The sequence below is a fragment of the Pogoniulus pusillus genome, chromosome 16, assembly GCF_015220805.1.
Source record: "Pogoniulus pusillus isolate bPogPus1 chromosome 16, bPogPus1.pri, whole genome shotgun sequence".
NCBI lineage: Eukaryota > Metazoa > Chordata > Aves > Piciformes > Lybiidae > Pogoniulus > Pogoniulus pusillus.
In genome coordinates this window covers 18,589,796-18,606,852 of record NC_087279.1, presented here as the reverse complement: position 1 = coordinate 18,606,852, position 17,057 = coordinate 18,589,796, and the positions used below count along the sequence as shown (strand labels likewise).

The 17,057-nt window shown below is 42.3% G+C and overlaps 1 protein-coding gene across 1 annotated transcript in view; it reads right to left on the bottom strand.

Annotated features, from left to right (window-relative positions):
* Positions 1–17,057, bottom strand: part of LOC135182578 (netrin-4-like) — a 60,549-nt gene that overhangs the window by 876 nt on the left and 42,616 nt on the right. Inside the window, exons 6-10 of the mRNA XM_064156836.1 lie at positions 11,596–11,809; positions 10,639–10,775; positions 9,576–9,644; positions 8,293–8,463; positions 5,455–5,587 (exon numbers count right to left, since the gene is read on the bottom strand). Coding sequence (XP_064012906.1) covers positions 5,455–5,587; positions 8,293–8,463; positions 9,576–9,644; positions 10,639–10,775; positions 11,596–11,809 — 724 coding nt within the window. The remainder of the gene's footprint in view (positions 1–5,454; positions 5,588–8,292; positions 8,464–9,575; positions 9,645–10,638; positions 10,776–11,595; positions 11,810–17,057) is intronic.

The following is a 17,057-nucleotide window of genomic DNA, read 5'->3' as shown; positions in this document are numbered from 1 at the left end:
TTGTGGCTTTATAAGGTTTGGGTATCTTGGTTGTGTAAGTTATTTCACTGTTAGTACTGATGCTTCTGACTGTTTGAGGGGAATTTTTCTTTCAGTCTGTTTCAGCTACTTGTATTTCACTTCAGCTGTTGGATCCTCAAAAAAAATGTAGGCAGCTAAGTGGCTGACAAGTGTTCAGTTGTTAGGGCAAGCATAGCAGGTACTCTCAGCATCTCTTTGCCTTTAAAAGAAACAAAGTGTGACAGAGCTTCTCAGTGTGGCCTTTTCAGGCAAATGCCAAGTTAACCTGAGTAAATGGGCACAAAAGCAGCAGTGATAAACCTTGGCACTTAGGCAATTGGACCATGAAAATGAAATCGTAGGCAGTCAGATAAACACTGGGCACCAAATACAAAAAATAAATCAGAGGCACCCAAGCTCATGGCTGTTCAAATGGAAATCCAATGCGTTCCTGTGAAGAAGCAAGAGCTGTTTGTGAAGGGCTGCTCTGTTCTAAGAATACTTTGGCTCCCCTTTTTTCTCTGCTGTGCTTTTCTTTCCCACGTTGCCTCTAATGCTCTGCGGGTTTGGGTTTTATCCTCTCTAACAGTTCTTACAAAACATCAACCACAAGAATTCTGGGATCTAAATCTAATACCAGCTGAGGGAATTTGCAGCATGTTTGAAGATGTGTTTAGGATGGAGTTAATTCTGAGTCTACTGTGGTTTAGTAACCTCTTGTGCAAGATCGAGCACAAATAAGGAGTATGTGGCTGGGCCTTACATCAGAAAACAAAAAACACTATGCAGTGTGTCTGAGGTGTTCTAATTCTAAAGAGGCCTTAATGAAAATTGTCACTTTCCCTTCTATCCTTGTCAGTTTGGGAGCTGGCTTAAGTGTTGTCATTTCACTCTAGATGATCCTTTAAAAGTGGAAGTGATGCAACTTGGACTGAAAAAAAAAAAAACATCCCAATCCCCAACAAATTAAGTCTTTCTCATTGTTATTATTTTGTTTTTCTTTTCTCTTATTCCCCCTTGCCTCTGCTCTTGCTGTGAGATCCAGCCTGGTTTGGTTTTTAACTCTTGTTTTGTTGTTGGGTTTTTGTTTGTATGTTTGGTTTGCTTTGGGTTTTTTTTTCCCACCATTGAAATCTTAGTAATAAATATTTACTTGACAAGGAATTAGGCCTGTAGGTTGAGATGTAGAGTACAGTCCATCCTGTTTTCTGTCTTAGTTCTTAGAGTATATTTCTGCCTATGGTACTTATATTTTGCTTCATTAGGAGAAGTAAAATGCAGTCAAACTTCCTTCTGGATTTTAAGTTTATGACAGCCATGCACTTCAGTGAAAAGTTAGGAATTAGAAGGTAGATCAACAGTAAATACTGTGCTAGTTTGAAGCTAGCTAGAATATTTTCTTCAGAAGAATTATATTACAGGCTGTGAAAAGGAAACAATGGTCATGTCTACTTCACTCATAGGCTTGCTGAGGTGTATAAGAACAAAAACACAAACACAGATAAGGGAGTCTCTCTCTGGGGTTCTTGGGCTATGCTTCTCTCTCTGCCCTGCCTGACTAATCCATCTGCTTCCTGATCCCCCTCTTCGATGTTCCAAACTACCTTAAACATGAGGCAAAGGCTGGGGTAAGGCAGAGGGATGGGGAGAAGGTGGAGGGGTGGTTGGGAGCCCCTCCTGGGGTCTCTGGTTTCTGGGAGGGCTGTTGTGTTTCTGTATTACTTTTTAACTTGTATATCTGTCTATAGCTGTATAAATTGTGAACATCTACTTGTATATTGTGCTAAGCTGTAAGTACAACCTTCATTCATTCAATTCCCAGAGCTGCTAAGTCTAGTCTGGGTGATTTTTCCAAGTGTGAGGGGAACATGGAACACTGAAACCATCACAAACACATATTGCCATGAAAATAAAGAAAATTAAGTGTGGATTCTGTAGCTGAATTTGATCCAGTTTTAGGGTCACGTTTTCTTTGTTGTTATATCCCTTGAAAGCACTACAGAATTTATGTGGAGATGGCTTTTCCATATCTAGTAGTGGGCTTGTTATTGCCTCTTGATGAAAAAGTAAATTGTTTGGAAATTCTCTTTTTTTTGTGAACTACTACAGTTGTCTGTGTGTATTGTGACTCCTTGTTTCTGTTACATTTCCCAGCATTGCGTTGTTTACTTGATTTTGTTCTTGTAATGGCATGCTCCAGTATTTATAAAGATGATAAAACAATTCCTGGCAATCTGTGGTGAGCTTGTGAAATAAGCAGATGATAAGAAGTTAGCAACTAACAAGAGCTCCTGCAAGATGTAAGCCACAAAGTCATATAACTTCTTGTAACTTGCTTGGTAGGATGGAGCTGTTCCTGCAATGAAACTCAAGTGCATGGAGCGTGTGTCACTTCTCCTGATGCTGACAGGTTGTAAAACTTGGTTCTTAGAGGTGACTGTTTTCACATTCAGTATATATTGAAATAGCTGATGAAAAGTGGTAAAAAATAGTTACAATTGATTGCCTTTTCAGAACGTGTTTGAAAGTAACTCCTCTTTTTCTGCCTTTTTTTGTACAGTACAGACTCCCTTTTAAAACCCTAACTTTAACTAGTGCTTAGTAACTTTCCTAGAGATGTGACCTCACTTCAGGTGCAGAACTGGCCTTTCTTTTTCCTTCTTCCCTGTAAGAGAAATGATGTACTCAGTGGTATCTAGAGGTAGATGTTTATCTTGAAGTTTATTCGAAGGATCATTAGATCAGGGAACCTGGCAGGGCTGTGTTGGAAACAAGATCTATATCCTCTGCAGTTGCTATTGAGAATGTCCTTGTTAAACCTTACAGTGATGTCTCCTTTTCATCCATGGCACTTATCTGATCACACCTCAATGAATCTCTTTGAGGAAAGTAGTTACCTAAGTAGGTAAAACCTATTTTCTTATTCCTAGGGAAGAAGAAAAAGGATATTTTATGCTTCTTACACTCTTGTTTTACTTCCCATTACAATTCTAGCAGTCTTATTGTGTGACAGCCACTCACTGCCCATCCTGGAGCTGTGCTTGGCATTGTCTCGACCCAGATGCATCATAACGCTCCTCATCTCTCAGCTGCAAGATGAAAGAGCGACGGTGGTATTTGTCATGTCATTTTTGTGTGAGGAATGAGGACTGGGTCCTCAAGGTATAGTTTTCTCAACAGAAGTGCAGGACCCCAAAGAGTAAGTGCAGCAATAATGCAGAGTTGCAAGGGTAAATCTAATACACTGACTTGATTTTAAGTATAGAGACCAGCAGACTTCTACCTACCTGATTCCTGAGCTTTGATGTGCAGGATATTAGTGAGTGAGCTGAGGAAGTGTGGGATGGAAGAGCAGACAATGAGGTGGATTAGGAACTGGTTACAAGACAGAGTTCAGAGAGTGGTGATCAATGATGCCAGGTCTAGCTGGAGAGCTGTGACTAGTGGTGTCCCTCAGGGATCAGTCCTGGGGCCTGTCCTGTTCAACATCTTCATCAGTGCCATTGATGAGGGCACAGAGTGTCTGCTCGGCAAAGTTTGCAAGGCTTTCTGTTGGGAGATGATTTCTGGAGACAAAGCAAACCAGCTGTGCCCATAATTGCTGTAAGCTGACATTTCACATTCAGCCAGAGTCCTTGGTTAAAAAGTTTTATTGCATTAATTAAATGGCTTCTTGGGGATGCCACGTTTTTGGATACCACTTTAGGTAACAACAAATAAATAACAAAGGGAAAGAGGGAGAGCAATGACACCCGATGAGAGGAGACTTCCTATAAGAAATGAAGGGGGGAAAGTATTTATGCATTGCTGGGGAAAAAAAGCAGGGCATTTAGTTTGGACATATCTGCCTGACATCCTGTTCCAAACATGCTGTGGATTTTTCTGCTGTTCAACCAATATGAAGTTAAAAGGAGAATGGCAGCAAGTTGACTGTGAGAAGATGATTTATGAGACCTCAGTAATACAGAGAACAAAATGAGGGTCAGAGTTGTAGACTGGGCCTTCCATGGTTCTGCTTTAGTGATGGGTTTTTCTAGGTGCTTCATGTGGCAGTCAGTGCTAAATGAAGATACTCTCTTTCCTGAGAGTACTAGAAATCACAGAATAGAAATATGCCAAAGCAGCACATGTGTGTGTGCTTCTCTTCTGTAACTCCCTGAAAGGATACATTGACTCGTAATTACTTCTGCTGTTCTTGAAGAGGAAATGAGCTGCCACCAGATTCATTTGACTGTGAGTCCTTAAACAGGGGATGCAGGTCTTAAACTATAATTACCTCAAAATACTGTGTTAGGGAATGATTTAAGTAGCTACCTCTAAATTACTATAGGGTAGGATAAAATTGATTTAGAAGGAATGGTTTGCAGAACAGAACTATTTTACCTAGACTGTGCATCTTACCACTCCTATGCTTCTGTAGAGGAAAAAAACATAATCCTCAGGCAGAATAGGAAGGAAGCTTCAGTATCTTAACCTGCAGTGTGACCAAGAGAAGTAATGCAGTATGAGAGTGCTAAGTGCAGTCAGATGCCAGTGGTCTTGAGCACAGTTCAAATAGCCAGATTGAATTTAACACACAGTCCAGAGAATCCATTTACCTCCTCCTGCTTCTTTCTTGTAACTTTTGTGGTGTTACAATCCCAGCATTGAGCAGCTGCTTGTTCCTCACACGTTTTGGCTCTTTCTAGCATTAAAAGGCTTTTTAATAGTAATTGCTGTGAAACTTTTATGCTGTTATAGACTGAAGTACTGCAGCAAAGAGCAAAATAGCCTTTGAGAGCAAGGGTTGGATTTAGAATTTGAGCCAAGGTGGTTGCTACAGCAGACTTCAGCGCTAAGCTGAAAGCAATGTACATCTATAAAGGACTTTATCCTGAGATAAGTCACAAATTAGAATGTTTCTGTTCAGCAGTGGAATAATAATTGCCTTCTAGAAAGCAGCCCATTATACAGGCATAATTACAGTCTGGTATTAAATCATTCTGAGCTCTTTTCAATAAGTGTTACTTTGGCATGCTTGTTTAGTATGATGCTGCTTGTAAAGCTGCCCATTAGTGGTCACTTATAAAGGGAATTATACTCAGGTGATGAATGCATTATTTAAGCAGCTTATAGGTATTAATATCAGTCTCTGCCCTGAAGTATGGAAACACTAAACTCTTTCTTTAGTTTTGCTTTGTAAAATGGCTCTCTGGGTGTGTGGAATCAGGCTCAAATGAAGAACTGGCTTGTAGCCTATGCGTGATGCACTGGTTAATTTTGTGCAATAAAGCTGTGTGTTTATTGAAAGAAAGTAGTCATGTCCCAAGTTTCCTGTCTGTGAAAAGAGAAAGTCTGCTTTCCTCACTTCAGCTAGGAGTCTGTTGAATGGAAACGTATGAACTAACTACACCTTTCACTGCAGTGTGACTAAAAGGCAAAGTTCAGCACTGTAGCTTCTGAAGCAGAAATTACTTGCACCCAATCCGCAGAATATCTGATACTTGTTTTCCCAAATATGCTTTCCAGGGTTTCACAAGGCTGTTCATGTTCACAAGGAGTTTGCTGGTCCTAGAGTCCTCCTGGCCTGCTATAAGATAATCAGTACCTGGTTTAAAAAAAAAAAAAAAAAAAAAAAAGGCAAAACTTCAGTCAGTCAATAAATAGAAGAAAGTAAAAGTAAATGTAGAATTTCTGTATTTCATAAGGATCTGGCACGTAGCATCTCAGCTAGCTTCATCCAGCTTATACGTATGCCTTCTTCACATGCTTGTTGTCAGTGCTGACTCCTGGAGCACTCAGGTTTAGTGTGGTCATATGATTGTTCTCAGGAAGTACAAATTGATACAGTTCCAGTGCCTTTAACACTTAGCAATTCAACACCTTCATGTAGAGATGACCAGGTTTAAGTCTAATCTGTCTGACCTTTGTTTTAAGCCATAGTAACTCTGTGTGCTTCAGCAGCATCACTTCTGGCTTCCATAGGTAGTGAGTAGCAGAAGTGTGTCGGAACAGGTGGGGAAGCTGGTGTTATAGATGACAATAGCAAGTGAGACTTGCTAGATTCTAATCTAAGATAAAGGTAGCAGGGCCTCTGTAAAGGGTTAACCCTCCTGCAGGGAGTGGTCTTGGTCTGGGTCTTGGCCCTGACCCCAGCTCCTCCTGACTCCTTCCCAGGGCTAGGTCCAAACCTTACTCCAGGTATAGTGCTTAGCCCACTTCCATTTCCTGCTAGCCCCCTATAAAAACAGAGGAACTGCCTGTTTTATTCTCTCTTGCCCTGCCTCCCTGCCTGCTAGCACCAACCTCCTGTTCCTGCTGCTCTTTTTTTACCACATGGCCATCAGTCCACGAGGTGAACAAAACAATTGCCATCAATCTGGTTGTATTTGTATATTTTGTATCTTGTTTTCCCTTCCCTATATCTCTTTGTAACTCCCCTACCTCAAATACATTTTATTTATTGTTAAGGTCTTCTCTTTTGACTTCCAAATTGAAGTGAGACTATTTATGTGGGTGTGTTTGACCTTTTCCTCTCTACATCTAATTCCTTTTCTTTGAAAAAAGGGGGGAAGAGGGAAAGGCATCCTATAAACTGTAATTGGTTCTATTAACTATATTTGAGTCTCTGGGAAATTTAAACTAGAATCGAGACTGCCTCAAAAAAAGGGAGGTCTGTGAACAAACAAGTGTGTGACTACACCTGGAGGCAAGAAACAAGTGCTACTAATGATTGTTTGATTGCCTCAGTGGATGCATGAGCACTTTTTGTGTAGCATGAATTGCAGTGAGTAAAGTGTTTCCTTGATCAGTATTTAGACAAACTGAGAGGCACCTATGGCAAGTTATGTGCAAAGTTCTGCACACAGATCTGCAGGGATCTTTGTCCCCTTCTGCTGCTACTACCCTTCTAGAAAAGAGTGAAAGTGGGTGCAAGAGCTCCAAGAGAGAGACAATAAGGCTCTCACCATCAGCCAGGGCATACTGTGATCCTGGGGCAGGGGCTCAGTCTAGCCAGAGGTTGAAATCTGCAGAAGTGCAGTGATTGTTGAGGCTATTCAGTCTGGAGAAGAGGAGGCTCCCAGGTGACGTTCTTGTGGTCTTCCAGTATCTGAAGGGGGTCTACAAAAAAGCTGGGAAGGGACTTTGTAGGCTTTCATGGAGTGCACAGACTAGGGGGAATGGAGCAAAGCTGGAGGTGGGGAGATTCAGCCTGGATGTGAGGAGGAAGTTGTTGAGCATGAGAGTGGTGAGAGCCTGGAATGAGTTGCCCAGGGACGGGGTTGAGGCCCCATGGCTGGAGGTGTTTAAGGCCAGGCTGGCTGAGGCTGTGGCCAGCCTGATCTAGGGTAGAGTGTCCCTGCCCATGGCAGGGGAGTTGGAACTAGATGATCCTTGTGGTCCCTTCCAACCCTGACTGATTCTATGATTCTGTGATTGGGACTTTCCATAGCCTTAATTTATATCAAGATGCAATGGAGTAACATCTGCATCTCCAGCATCTAAATTTCTGAGCTATATGCCTTCAGCCCTGTTTCTAAAGAGATGCAAAGTAAAGCTGAAGAGCTCCAAAGGAGAAAAATGCCCTGTGATATTTTCCCTCTTTGGGATCAGATGTGCTCTCATATTTAAGTAGTATGTTTTAGTCATGTCTGATTCAGGGCTCCTACAGTTTCACTGGTAAATACTTTACACGTAGAACTATGCCACTGGAGTTTAGGTAAAGGAAATCACCTGTTGCTTTGCTTTTATGCTCTCCACCCATGACTGGTTTCTGATATGCTCCAGCTTGTCAGCTTTAGACTTTGGTGGAAGAAACCATTGAATGCATAAGAACATACAGTGGAAGAAAGAAGGAAGACTTACTTTTCATTATTTGAAACCATAATAAAGGCATAGAAGAAGTTAATTACCTCTACCTTCCAAAAGTTTCATAGCAATTTCTCGTTTCTCAAAAAGAAGTAAAGCATGATGTGAGAACACAAGAGTGAGGAAGAAAACTTAGGATATAAAAACAGAGGGATTTTTTTTTTTTTTTTTTTATCTCTCACAAGTGTTCTTCTAATCACAGATCAAATAGAGTCATTGAAAGTAAAACATTTCCAGGAAGTTTGGCTTTTTTTGGTAAACCTTTGTTCTGTGATAAGAAAATGCTTTTTACTGCAGCTGTCTATTGACTCCCTCTTTGGTGTGGATGAATCAAAGGTCTTTGACCCAGACTGATGGGAATGTTGAGCAGCCATAGCTAAGGATCAGGAATAACTCTTAGCACTGTTTAGAGGAGAAGAAAAGACAGAAGCATTTTGTCCTTACCAGGATTGAGAATGGGACATGTACACCCCCTGTTGGTCCAGGATTCTGGGTAAATGCTTCTGTTGCTCCGAGCAATTTTTACTTTGCCTGATTTCAGCACCTTCTTCACTTTCACAACAACTTCTGCGTGGGTCCCTTTGTCATGAGCTGATAAGATTCTTGCTTTTATCACTGCCACAAAACACATCCAGATCAGCAATGAATTTCTAAATTAAGTTTGGTTTATGCTGCTAAAAGGTAGAATTTTAACACCATGAAAGAAGGCAGGAAGAAAACCCACTGCAGTTGTACAGAAAGTGCATTCCAATGTGTGCCCACTTCAGTTATGGTTGTTTTAATTAAGTACATTTTAAATACAAGTTTTTCTATCAAGGTAATTAACTGATCCTTTCACCATGCTATTGAGCAACCACTTTTTAATAGGCAAACACTTGGAAATTATAGGGAGATGCTTGTATGTATACATAGGAAAGGTGGAAAATACTTTGGTGGCTAACAGTCTGATTTTAAGTGCACTGATTTTAGGCTTCATACTTTGCAGCTTGAAAACTTGTTTTGAGCTTTAACACTCTCAAAGATTTTGTCTTAGGGGAAGGAGCTGTCTCCTCTATAGGAAGCAAGTCAGGAAGCTTCCATCAGACTGCAGCCACGTCACATGTCTAAAATCCCATGATTGCACAACAAACGAGAAAAAGCATTTTTGTTTCATGGCCCAACATCTGGTCACCATGATAAATGTCTGCTCCTTTCATTTAACAGGATGCCATAACTTTTTGGCAGGGTTGTCTTGTCTAGATCAGCCCCACGAGCAGGCTTTGTTGTGTCGTGACACAAGCACATCAAACCTTTGGATCGCAGAGCTTTCCTTTCTTGCTTCATGTGATGACATGAACCAGGTGTTCATAAACAACAGGATTAAATGCATTCTTGGTAAACAAGAATGGCCATTTGAACCTGCATAATGAGTGCAAAAACAATGGCAGTTTAGATGCAAGGATTTTATCATTAATTGATGCTGAAGCCAACCATTCCACCCTTCTCACGCTCTCTGCAGTAAAGAGGGAAGCTAACTCGGTGGAAAGGAGACACCATGAAGCTTTGCATGAAAAATGCTGTTCAGTTCTGATCAAAAGTGGGACATGTCACTGGACAAAAAAGGCAGAAGACATCCTGCCTCTCATTTCATGACTTAGTCCTGTCATTTTTCATAGGCATCAGATTACAGCATGCATAGGAAGAACACTGTGAAATTATCGTACCTCGAGGGTATGTCACCCACTTACCATAAGCATATTTCATTTGGCAGAAGTCAGAGACACTTCCAAGAACCTTCTCTTTGCACACACACTTTTCTAGCAGGACAGCCACAGAACACAAAGGATTGGAGAAGAGCCAGAGCATGAGAGAGAAAACAAAGGCAAATGGTACTCAGTTATATGTATATAGTTCCCATCATCCAGAGGGACTTTAAATTTGAGAGTGAGCTCAGTTATTTGCTAATCTGTTCCTCATTAGATGATACCATAATTGGTCTGAATTCTGATCAGTACTGTCAAGCAAAATGCATCTTTCATGGGGTCTGTGGTACTGTAAATAAGCTGACAAACGATTTGTAAGAATCAGATCCAAGTATAAATCACATAAGTAATAACACCCTCACTCTATCCCATAAACTAAGAAGTGCTGATCCTTGCTGGTGTCATGGTAATAGCCCTCTCAGAAAAGTCAAGATATATGACAATATGGCCTCTGGGTCTGAGAAACCCATCAATGCCTCGAAGTGCTGACCTTCATACATGGCAAGCAAAAAAGTGAAAACTGTTTGAGTATTAAAGGCTCCACTTGATTCTATAACCTATTTACTTTGTAACATTAGCTGACTACAGCATGCTTCACTTTTCCTGCTCTGTTGTGCCATGAGGAATAACTGACTCTTAAAATCACTTGCATTCCACCCCAGAGGTGGTGTGCTTCAGTGGTGGCTGACATGATCTTTCTACAAGTGGCATTTGAAGTTCTGAACAGCAACTGAATGCTTGAGAAGGAGGCTGTGTAAAATCAGAGAAACATTTTGACTATAATTGTGACTATGAAAGGAGAATATTTCTCCACACAATCTTACTCATGACTTACCAATTTCCAACCCCAAGGTTGGATAGTACACTTGGTCTGGAAAGCAATGTGCAATAAGAACCTATATAGTTCAGAATAGCAGATGTCACCAGCAGATGGGGGACAGACAAGGTAGAGATGAGTGAGGGAACTTTGTCAGGGTGGAGAGAAGAATTTGGCACTGAGTGAAGCTTCCAAAATGTTCCCAGACTCTCTCAGGCTGGGTGCATCTACCTGGGTGCCTCAGTGCAGAAAATCCCTGCTCATGGTCATTCCATTTCCACTCCTCTTCACTCTCGTTGGTTGGCATTTGCATCAGGTCAGGGATTTGTCCCCCAATGGGGATGTTAAAGAATGGCTCATTCTCATAGCTGGAAGGACACATAAAACAGAAGACTTGGTTAATCTTAGAATCATAGAATCAACCAGGTTGGAAGAGACCTCCAAGATCATCCAGTCCAACCTATCAGGACTCAAGATGATTGGGAAGCAAGTGTTTACAGCGTGTGGCTGTAGCCAGACAGATGAGCTTTGCTTTCTTTGGGTTGGGAGTGCAAACAAGACTTCCTTCCATACACAAGAGCATGCTGTACCACAAGATCTAGGCTTTTATTTAGGCATTAGCACAGCTGACTTAGCATTTTAAAAGGTAATGATGTATTGGGCCTCTCTTGATTTTGTTGTTCTTGCTGTATTAAGTGACACAAAGTTAGTGACCACTTGTTGATTTCACTAGGAACTGAGGAGACCTGTGGGACCCATAAAACTGGAGTCACTCAGCAAGTCATAGGATTTCTGTACTGGTTAATGTACAGCTGGGGTGCAGGTATCTGCCCTCTAGAAACAAGAGGGAAACCTTGCAATTCATTTTACCCTAGGCACAGATGAGAGACAAGGTCTCCAGCCTCTTCCATCCATTCCCAAGGCAAACAGGTGCATTTAAAGATGCTGTACATACTTCCCATGGGGGTCTGTAGTTGCCTATTTTTACTGCCAAAAGTCATTGTTTCAAGATTGCCTTGGATAATACAATGGGCTCTAAAGTGTGCCAGACACCACATGGAATCTAAGAAACCATTTCTCATTTACAGCATTCTCCAGCTGCTGTCACTGCTGCAGTATTTTGGTTAATCTTTGTTTCATTTCACAGGACCCCATCTCAAAGTGAACCCGAAGGAAGGGCTTCTTTACCCGTTGAAGCAGTTTCCAGTGCGCTGGTCGCAGTCTCTGGCACAGTCACAGGGGCGGCAGCCGTTCTCTCCAAAGCCCCAGTAGCCCATGAGACATCTGTCGCAGTGGGGCCCTGCCACGCCTGGCTTGCAGTAGCAGAATCCTGTCTTGGGGTGGCATCGCCAGCTCCTGCTGAAGGTTGCGTTGGCTGAACCCATGGGCTGGCAGGCGCAGGCTGTGGAGATAGGGTAAGAGGTGACTCCGGTTATGTGCCCTGGGGCCATGCGGTTAATGATATGTTTGCAAGGCTGTTAAACTCATGCCCTCTGCCTTGTCACTGAATCACAGAACCTTAGAGGTTGGAAGGGACCTCCAGAGATCATCAAGCCCAACCTCCCTGCCAAGGCAGGATCCCCTGGGGTAGTTCACACAGGAATAGGCTGGATATAGGCTGGATGTTAGGAGAAAGTTGTTACCAGAGAGAGTGATTGGCATTGGAATGGGCTGCCCAGGGAGGTGGTGGAGACACCATCCCTGGAGGTGTTGAAGAAAAGCCTGGATGAGGCACTTAGTGCCATGGTCTGGTTGATTGGCTAGGGCTGGGTGCTAGGTTGGCCTGGATGATCTTGGAGGTCTCTTCCAACCTGATTGATTCTATGAATGTGTCCAAGTGGGTTTGGAAAGTCTCCAGAGAAGGAGGCTCCACAACCTCTCTGGGCAGCCTGTTTGGTTAAGATGACAACTGAAAATGAGCTGAACTCCAGACCTTCATATTTCAGCTCTTTTTTTTGTGTGCCCTGGCTTTTGCTTTGAGTGGAGACTGAAAAGGAACTGCATCACTGCTTCATCCGTCTGGAAGAGGGCACAAATAAAAGTCTCGTGGCTAAGGCTCACTTCAACAGAGATTTTCAGTTAAATGTTGGACACCCAAGATGTTTAGATAGCTTGGATCAGGGGCCAGCCTTTTGGGTGATTATCTGAACTAAACATGGTCCCCAAAGCTTTTGAAGTTTGGCCATCGCTGCTTCTAATCAAACAGCTTTTCTTCGTGAGCTCACAGATAAGACAGCAAACGAACACTCTGATTCCACATCATTTTCCAAGAGGACGGGACAAGGATGTGACTATAAAGAGTGTAAAAGTGTAGCAGGGGTGGATTCACTTTCATCTGCAACCTCCTGTTTGATGCTTGAGAAAAGAAAACCTCTTTTGAAAATAGCACAAGGAAAAGGATGAGTCCTTTTGTTTCAAGGGCAAACTCTTATGATCTGCTTGCTGCACAGTCCTTTTTTTTCACCCTGCCCTGTGTTCTTTATGCCAGTATTTTTAATAATGTTATTACACTCTGCTGTAGACAGATGCCAGCCAGTTGTTTTCAAGGGGCACTAGCACAATAGCCTAAGGACAGAAAATAAGCGTGCTGTCATGGGCAATGGACTCAACACAATGAGCTGCTTGGTGGATGGCAGCAGGCTGGCCTGTTTGCCACAAAGCAGTCCTGACTTCGGGAGCAAACCCGGAGATTTTGCTGTCAGCTCTGGACAGCAGGTGTGACAATGAAGTGCTCATTAGCAGTGGCAGTTTCAAAGGCGAGCTCTGATTTGCTCCTGCTCCAGTTTCATTCTTTTTGCCTCGATTTTTGCATCACTCTGAAAGAGGAGACACTTTGTTCCATCCATCTCTGACAAAAAGGTCTCAGGTTTGAGGATAAGGAGGAGAAACACATGCTCTCTTTACTGCAGACAGGTCTCAGCTGTGAGAAGTAAGGTGGCAACATCTGGGTTGGCTTGAATCCAGGTTTCTCTGTAATATCTCTGTATGTAGAATCTACCTGTGGAGTTTCCACCTCTAATTTCTTATATTTCTATGATCTCTTCTCCCATCTTTATTTCTGATTTGCAGGTTTCATCAGTTAGGGTCACATAACAGATGGGTAAATCATTAGTATCACTAGAGTACCTAGCACTAATTGAGACCAAATCCTGATTCAGGAATGAAATCTTCTCCCATGCTCTCCTTAAGGAGAAGTATTACAGGATAGTGAGTGATAGCAGTGGCAGAAGCTGATGAGGAGATAGGGGAGAAAAAATCTTGTCTTGTCCTTCCTCTTCTCTCTTCTCTCTCTTCTCTCTCTTCTCTCTCTTCTCTCTTCTCTCTTTTCTCTCTCTTCTCTCTTCTCTCTTCTCTCTTCTCTCTTCTCTCTTCTCTCTTCTCTCTTCTCTCTTCTCTCTTCTCTCTTCTCTCTTCTCTCTTCTCTCTTCTCTCTTCTCTCTTCTCTCTTCTCTCTTCTCTCTTCTCTCTTCTCTCTTCTCTCTTCTCTCTTCTCTCTTCTCTCTTCTCTCTTCTCTCTTCTCTCTTCTCTCTTCTCTCTTCTCTCTTCTCTCTTCTCTCTTCTCTCTTCTCTCTTCTCTCTTCTCTCTCCTCTCCTCTCCTCTCCTCTCCTCTCCTCTCCTCTCCTCTCCTCTCCTCTCCTCTCCTCTCCTCTCCTCTCCTCTCCTCTCCTCTCCTCTCCTCTCCTCTCCTCTCCTCTCCTCTCCTCTCCTCTCCTCTCCTCCCCTCCCCTCCCCTCCAGTTCAGGAAAAGTAACATTTTCTCTTCTCTTTTCTCTTCTTTTCTCTTCTATTTTCTCTTCTCTTTTATCTTCTTTTCTCTTGTTTTCTTTTTTTTCTTTTCTCTTCCCTTCTTTTCTTTTCTGTTATCTCCTTTCCTTTCCACTTTGGGACTACAGTTCAGGACAAGTAACATTCCCAAATAAACTGTGGGGGATATTCCCCAGTTTGAAACCAGGACAGCTTCTGGTAGATAAGAAAGCAAGCTGAGTAAATAAAGCTACAACACTTTCAAATGAGTTATACAAGTGGCTTGCAAACGCTTTGCTCAGTCTGTGTTTATTTAGCATTTCAGCTTGGGTGTGTACATTGTCTGGCTTCCAGAGTATTATGGCCAAAATCCCAGTTGTGCATCTAAGGTAACTCCCAAAATAAGAGCCCACATGTCACATGCTGAAGGGACAGCTGTTGATGACTGAGCTTTATCTATTCCACAGTAACAGACTTGCAGAGAAGCCTCACAATGAAAGAAACTTAAAAGGACATTTCCTAAACATTAGCCTTTTACATCTCCCCTTATTTAATAACCAACATCCTTCTCAGCTGATTGTTGCTTCTTTCTTCTTCTTTTTTTTTCTTCTATCTCCTTCTTCTTTGGCTTCAAAAGAGATTTGGCAAAGCCTGATTTGCCCTCCATCCAGCTCCCTGTCTAACAAAACACCAGCCGACATGACAATGGCCTTGTTTGTCAAAGGCATCATCAATTATGTTAGGGACGGTGTGCAGACAGTTCTGGCTCGGAGATGGCTGGCTTATTTGGGTTCTCCCCTTGACAGCAGTGTGATGAAAAATGTCACCCTTGTCCTTCAGAATTGCTTATCAGTCATCAAGTAGCACAAAGCATCCTCTTGCCTTTTCTAAGTCTCACTCCTCTGTTTGTTTTGTTAGAAACTACTGTAAAAAGGAGACAGGGAATAATGAAAAATGAATAATTCATACAGCAGTCTCCACTCAGTCCTCAATAAATCTGTCTGCCCTCAGCACAGCTGCCTTCCCCCTGTAATTAGACACAGATGTAAAATATAATATTGGTTGTAACAATATGGTCCCAGCTTACAGGCAAATAGCAAGCCAGTGCTGCAAGTAATTCAGTGGACTTGGAGGTATCCTTGCCTTAAGCTTCTGTCTAACAGTACTGCATAAGATACAGCTCTTAGCAGACTCTGGCTGTTTGATGAAAAACAGGCAAAATGAAAACTCAGGCAAAGCCTTTGGAATCTGCAATATACACATGTGCATCTTTGCAGCATATGACCAAATCAGGTCAATTTTTAAAGCATGTCAGATGTGAGGATTGACTCAGCCAGTGATGTTTCTTAAATGAAGGAAGTAAGATAGACAGCTGTGTGTGTGGTCAGGCTGATTAAGACAGACTTTGAACCACGATGTAATCAGGCCTTTGTGATATTACAATTAAGAGTTCACTCCCTCTGCTCAGAAGCAAAAGGATGAGAAGCAGAGCTTTTCAGAGCCTGTGGATGTGTGTGCATGTGCATCTGGGCACATTTTCCTTTTCAATCCTTGTGCTTGGAATGAAAAACCTTGTTCTCCTGGAGACCCTTTTTAATGGTCTACATGCCTGCATTAGTTTTTAAGCTAAGCAAAGGGTGAGTACAAAGGCTGGTGCCGTTTCAGAAGGATCCCTTAAGCCTCCAAATAAGCCACAGGAAAGAGCCAAGGATGCAGCAGCTTTTCTAACCATTGGTTAGGAAACGATTAGGCTTCCGAGTCAAAGCTTCCATACAAGTCTATATCCAAACTACATAATCCTGTGTTGTCACCCCCAATAACAGGCAGGTGTGTGCCTTGCTCTGAGGCTCTTTTCATGCCTTCCGTTTTTCTTTAAACACAGATTTAAGCAGTGTCAAAACAATACTCTGCACATGATCTGGTTGTCATTCATTCATTCCCAGCTGCTAGGAAGAGGAGAAGCAAAGGGATCAGAGGCAGGCTACTTCTGCAGACAAACAGGAGTAGCAGATTCACACTTAGACGTCAAATTTCAACAGACTTCTTTTGCGAGGGAATGTCTTTGCAGCAGTCTCACATCGGAGGGTCAGTAAAGGGTGGTTTGGATAGTGCCTGCACAGCCGATTGTTATACAACACTCTTTTTGGTAGCAGTGATTAAGAGAGAATGCTGTTCATTATGACTAATGCTTAAAGACTCTTTCCTGGGCCTGAGCAGTGCTCTGTTAACTTTCTGGGAGCCTGAGGGGGATATCGCAGCTGAACTTAGACTTTGCTCTGGATGGCAGAGCACTCTTCAAGCGTGCTTTCTCAAAAGGATTAGCAGAGCATTTCATTCAGCTTTTTCATCAGATTTCCTTTCCCAGCTCTGTATCTACTGTACACAAGGGTCAAGTTTTGATCTCCCATTGATTTTTTTTTTTTTTTTGGTCCCTACTGAGTTCAAAATGAGAAGCCAAGGGCCAGGTTGCTCTCACCCACATCAAGCATTCATTCTCCTGTTTGCAGTTTATTACAGCTTTTCAGCATTTGCCTAGTGAGTGGGTCTCTTATTTAGGGTTGTTAGTCTGGCACTGTTTGCATGGTTCCCTCAAGGTGAGATGATGCCTTGGAATGGGTACATTTAAATCTTCACAAATGTGCTAGTCCAGAAGTGGCAGCTCTTCAATTTGTGATCAGCACACTGAGGTCACTGATAGTCCAACTCTCTAATTTATAACATATCAGCAATGCTCAAAACATTAGCTCAAAGCACTGTTTGCAGGGTTTTCTCAAGGTGAGGTGATGCCTTGGAATGGGTACATTTAAATCCTTACAAATGTGCTAGTCCAGAAGTGGCAGCTGTTCAATTTATGATCAGCACACTGAGGTCACTGTTAGTCCAACTGTCTAATTTCTAACATAT